Source organism: Myotis brandtii, unplaced genomic scaffold, assembly GCF_000412655.1.
Source record: "Myotis brandtii unplaced genomic scaffold, ASM41265v1 scaffold399, whole genome shotgun sequence".
In the NCBI taxonomy this organism is placed as follows: domain Eukaryota; kingdom Metazoa; phylum Chordata; class Mammalia; order Chiroptera; family Vespertilionidae; genus Myotis; species Myotis brandtii.
Window position 1 is genome coordinate 986,463 of NW_005365325.1, and position 6,000 is coordinate 992,462.

The window sequence follows — 6,000 nt, forward strand, 5'->3', positions numbered from 1 at the left end:
AGAAACAGGCACTCCTATTGACAGAAGTACAACTTTTGGAGTCAACATGGCCACTCATAAGAAAATTAGAGGCCTGATGCATGAAAATTCGTGCAAGAGTAGGTCTTCCTTCCCCCAGCTGCTGGCACCAGCCTCCCTCAGGCACCCGGGACCCAGGCTTCCCTCCTCCAGCTGCTAGCAGGCACCCAGAACCCTAGCCCTAACCGGTTTGGCTCAGCAGATAGAGCGTCGGCCTGCGGACTGAAGGGTCCCAGGTTTGATTCCAGTCAAGGGCATGTACCTTGGTTGCGGGCACATACCCAGTGGGGAGTGTGCAGGAGGCAGCTGATCAATGTTTCTCTTTCATAGATGTTTCTAACTCTCTATCCCTCTCCCTTCCTCTCTGTGAAAAATCAATAAAATATATATTTAAAAAAAAAAAAAGATCCCTGGCTGGCTTCCCTCGGGCCCCTGCTTCATCAGGAAGGATGTCTGGAAGACATCTGGTCTAATTAGCATATCCCCCTTTTATTATTATAGATGTACTTCTGAACTTTATCCCAAGAATATTTTCACAAATTTATGCAAAGGTTGTTTAGTAAGAATATATATCACAGTTATTTATAATACAGATGGATTCAAAATAATTTAAACACTCATAAACAGAGAGTTGGTTAAATGAATTATAGTACATAGGATCGAATATTATAACTAAAAATCAACTTTAGAAAGAATAATGACAATAAACATGTTTAAGATATGCTAAGTGAAAGAAGCAAAATCTACAGCATGTGGAGTTGAATTCTATATACATACATGAACACCTCTAGAAAAACAGACTGGGAGGATTTTATTTTGGGGAGTATTTCCTGGATGGTCTTATTATTGGTGACCTAATAAAGTTGGTATTGCTTTCTTGTGTGTTTTTTTATGAGTTCCATATTTTGTTGTGATGAACATAGATTGTCTTTGTGAGAGAAATACGTTTGCTAAGGGAGCTAGCATTCTTTTTGGAGAAGTACTAACAGCAGGTGACATGGTCAATCAGTAGTGCAGGTAGAGGTTCAGTAGTTCAGAGAAAGGAACACTGCCCATCTGGGATGAAGGAGAGGCTCCGAGAGGAATTATCGACACTGTTGATGGAACTTGAGAAATGGGCAAGATTCAATATCTTAGGCAGAAAAAGTAGTAACAAGGATGAGAGGTACCACACACAAAGATATGGGTGTTAGAATGCATAAATCATATTAGGTAAATGGTCCTTGAACTGACATGTAGGGAGAGATACATACAACTGGAGAGATTGTTTAAAAGCATATGATGGATCCCACATACTATCTGTATTAGTCTACTTGGATTGCCATAACAAAATACTACCACAGATGGGAGTGGGAGGAATTAAACAGAAATTTATTTCTCAGGGCTCTGGAGGCTGAGAAGTCTGAGATCAGGCTGGCAACAGGGTTGGATTATGACAAGGCCTCTCTTTCTGGCTTGCAAACAACCACCTTCTCCCTGCTGTGTGTCCTCACAGAGCCTTACCTCTGTTCAGGCATGGAGAGGAGAGAGAAAAGCTCTAGCAGCTCTTCTTCCTCTCATAAGGTCACAGTTCTGTGGGATTAGTGCCCCACCCTTATGACATCAGTTAACCATAATTACCTGCTTAAAGGCCCTTTCTCCAAATAGAGTCACATTGTGTGTTAGGGCTTCAACTTATGAGTTTGGAGGATGACACAATTCAATCCATCACACTACCCCCAACTAAAGTGCTTGAGCCACTAGTTGTCTCTGAATAAGGAAATGGTATCATGAAAGCAATATTTTGGGGAGATTAATGTGGCTTAGTAGAAAGATACTTAGGAGATGCCTAGAAAGTTTTTGGCATGTTTTTCTTTTGCTTTATTTTTTTAATAATGTTTTTATTGATTTTTAGAGAGAGGGCAAGGGTGTGAGATAGAGAGATGGAAACATCAATGAGAGAGAAATATCATCGATACGCTGCCTCCTACTGGGGATCAAGCTAGTAGGGGGCATGTAGGATCAGCAGTTGAGTGTTGGTTCATGGGTCAACACTCAACTGCTGAGCCACACTGGTCCAGCCTTTTGCTTTATTTATTTATTTTTAAGTTATTTCTTATTGCTTTCCTTTCCTTTTCCATGTCCTTTATTCTTGTTTTTAGGCTCCTGCCTAAGGTTCTCTGTGATCAGTTGTAAATGTGTCATCTCAGGCTATCAGGCTGTCAAGAATACTTCTACAGAGTGGACTTGTGTGTGAAACAAATACACAATGGGAAGAGTTGGGCTCAGATTTCCCTGGGGGAATCTGGCTAATGTCATCAATTCCAGAGAAGCTAAAAGTTTCAGTGGTTGGCACTTTTGCCAGAAGAATGAGGAACAGGACACATTTCAAAGAGCTTCACTCTACACTCTGTAATGAAGCCCCTAGACAGTATTTGAATCCCATCTAATGCAGGCTTTTCCTCAACTTGTTTCACTGCTGTGGCCATTCTGGATGATTTAACCACATCCTTCCTACCCACTCTTTGAACACTGCTAGAGCAGCTCTCATCTCCAACTGCTTTAGGCTCATCTGTCATCCATGCACCAAGGTGGCTTCCTCACCGGATTACTGGCTCTTTCATCAGGGCCGACATCTTTCTCTGATTTATGATTGCTCGGGCCCCTCCTTCTATCGACCGGAAGCATTCATCTTCTCCCATTCCTGCAACATCTCTCCTATTCTACAGAATCTCAAAGTCAGTGTGTTCTCTCTTGGCCAGGGACAGTGCTGAATGTATGAGTGGAAGCTGAAAGAATGAGAAACAGCTCCCTTTGATTTGTAGGGGCAAGTACCTCTTGCCCACAGGGAATATGCAATAGTTCAGTGATGCCCATGGGCCCCACCCTGAGAAGATCGGGTCTAGGAAAATTAAACTCACAAAATAGATTGTGGGAGAGAAATGATGCATAGAACATTGTTCCTTTGTTCTGAGCTTTTGTTATGGCAGAAATTACAAACATTAAAGGTCATATGCTGACTAGATATTTTAGAATCTAATTTTGTTGAAAATACTATATTTTCAAATTTATTTTTTAAAAGAGTTTTGTAAACTCAATGAATTTGTCTCATGTAAACAGATCTTTGTGAAAACCAAATGAAATAGTGATATATTTAATTCATATTTTGCACTTGGTATATGTTTTTCTTAAATAATGTTCATTTCTCTGATTAGAGGGAAACATAACCTCTATAGAATTGTGACATTTTAGTGCTAAAGTAGTAAAAAATATAAGCAGTACCTTTATGTGGGATCTTTTCAAGCATCACAAGTTTCTTCCAGAGATCTACCAATACATATTTCTAGGACACCACTAGAGCAGAAAAAAAAAAAAAATGAGTAACTTCTATGAATTGAAGTATGTACCCTTAACATTTTTATCTTGAGGCCTTACAATGTGACTATATCTGAAGGGAGAATTTTAAGAGGCAATGGAGGTTAAATAATGTTTTAAGGGTGGAGCCCTAATCTGATAGGATTTGTGGCCTTATCAGAAGAGGAAAAGAGAGATTTCTCTCTTCTCCTACCGTGTGAGGACACAAGAGAGCAGCTGTCTGCAAAGCCAGGGAGAGAGCTCTCACCAGAAAGTGAATCAGCCAGCCAGCACCTGGATCTTGGACTTCCCTGCCTCCAGAACTGTGAGAATTAAATTTGGACCATGTAAGCCACTCAGTATATGGTATTTGTTTTGGGACCCCAAGCAGTCTAAGACAGTGACTATTGTGGAAATTTTAGAAAAATTGCGAAGGGAAGCCATGTGAATCTATTACAAGTGAAATTTTTGGTTCTCTGAATAACATTCTGTTTTCTAATTATAAAACAGTATATAGACATTGTATTAAAATTAGAAAAAGAAAAGGCACCAAGAAGGAAATGAAAATTCTGTCAAAAAACAAAAATCACCAAAGTTGTTATAATTTTAGTAGATATATTTATGTGGTTACTATAGAGTCATAATTTTTTTTTGTCATTGTGATCATAGTAGATCACAGGGCATACACAATTTTGCAATCTGTATTATTCACCTAAAACATTATTGTGAATTTTTATCCATACAATTTAATTATTTTCAATGGTATCATTATGTTCTGTCAAATAGATGGATTGTTATTTATTCATCCTATTTTCTGTTGTTTGCCATTTAAGTTGTTTTTAAATTTTTGCCATTATAAAACATACTCCAATGAACAAATTTATATGTAAATCGTTAGTTAATTAGAATTGTTTAGCTTTTCTTTTCCTTGTCCATGTCACTTTTTGGTGATGTTTTATATTTACTTATTATTTTTTTCTATGAAAACTTACTTTAAAATGTTTAATTTGTTTAATTTTCTGACCATTTTTGTAGAAGTCGAATTGTGTTCTAGTTGTCTTACTGCCTAATATTAGTCATGTTATATTATGGTTTTCCCATAGTGAAGGAATTTACTTCATTCAGTTCTTAATCTGAAATGTATGTAACATGGTTTTGACTTTTTGTGTACATGAGAATATCTTTTGTTTTCTATAGCCAAAAGTAATAATTTAGCTGGATATTGAAATTTTATGTTAAAAATCTTTCCCCCTAAAAACTTCATAGACTGCTTTATTTTCTTAGAAACTCATTGTTGCAGAAAACAGGTCTAAACATAATTGAATTTTCCCCCATGTCTGAAATTCATACTTTTCACCCAGTTATATTTAAATTAACTTTGACTTATTAACTTTGACTTATCCTGCATTAACCTATTTGATCTGAAGAGATGGCCTGTTTGGGACAGGAAATTTTTCTTCTATTTTTTTGATGATTGTTCAAGTTTAATTTATTCTGGATTCTTCTCCAGTAGCCCTGACGTTCCTCATTGTTCAAGCACTTGAGTGAACTTCGTATGTCTTTCTCCCCATCTCCTTTTATATCTCTTTCTAACAATTATAAGTAAAACGAGTGTTCAAATCAGGACACTAGTTCCCTTAAAAGAGTTGAATCTTTAATACTTAACTATGTTGTGACAATCCACCTCCCAATGCTAAGTGTGTACCTTGGTGTCTCAGCTGCTAGATGACTGCTCGGCTCGTCTGAAGATGGCCCGCCCAGCCAGCACCCTGTACACCCCCGGGGGAGAGCTGATTCTGTCCTGGGACCAAATAGAGCGAGACATGGTCATCTGTGTGTCCACAGGACATGGCTTCATAACCCAAAAAGGTGTGGTGACAGTTTCTTTCCATCAAGTTTCCAAAGAATTAAATCATTCAGTATTTTCTTCCAAGAACTCCTCCTCTACACTGTTCTATTCCATGTTACTAAAGTTAAATGTATAAACTTATGACACTGTTTGCTCTACAGAATTCAGAGTTTAAAAAAAACAAATCAAAATTCTGTTAGTCTTGTGCCTTTTCCAAGGGGCTTATTTGCAGGGATTCTCAAGGGCCTAATTAGAAGGTCTTTCCTTAGTGCTAGTATGAACCCTCAGGAAAGTGAGGCTCCATTGTCTTCCTACTTTTCAAATTATTTAAAATTTAGTGTTTGCTTAATAACAACTATTTGGTTTGCAGATTTCCTTTCTTTTTAAAAAATATTTTTTTATTGATTTCAGAGAGGAAGGAAGAGGGAGAGAGAGATAGAAACAAGCATCAATGATGAGAGAGAATCATCGATCAGCTGCCTCCTGAACACCCCATACTGGGGATCGAGTCCGCAACCTGGGCATGTGTCCCAATTGGAATCCAACCATGACCTCCTGGTTCATAGGTCAATGCTCAACCACTGAGCCACGCCAGCTGGGTAGATTTCCTTTCTTTAGTAAAAAGTAAATATATACTCGTTTAATCATTTTGTCTGTTTTCTGATAATTTTCTTTCATAAATAACTAGGGGCCCAGTGCACAAAAATTTGTGCACTCGGGGGGGTGGGGAGGGGGGGTCCCTCAGCCCGGCCTGTGCCCTCTCGCAGTCTGGGACCCCTCAGGAGATAACGACCTGCTGG

The 6,000-nt window shown here is 38.4% G+C and overlaps 1 protein-coding gene across 1 annotated transcript in view; it reads left to right on the forward strand.

Moving 5' to 3' along the window:
* The window catches only part of DCDC5 (doublecortin domain containing 5), a 157,714-nt gene that overhangs the window by 138,435 nt on the left and 13,279 nt on the right, over positions 1 to 6,000 (forward strand). The window contains exon 26 of the mRNA XM_014545214.1: positions 5,070 to 5,220. Within this exon, the coding sequence (XP_014400700.1) occupies positions 5,070 to 5,220 (151 nt within the window). The remainder of the gene's footprint in view (positions 1 to 5,069; positions 5,221 to 6,000) is intronic.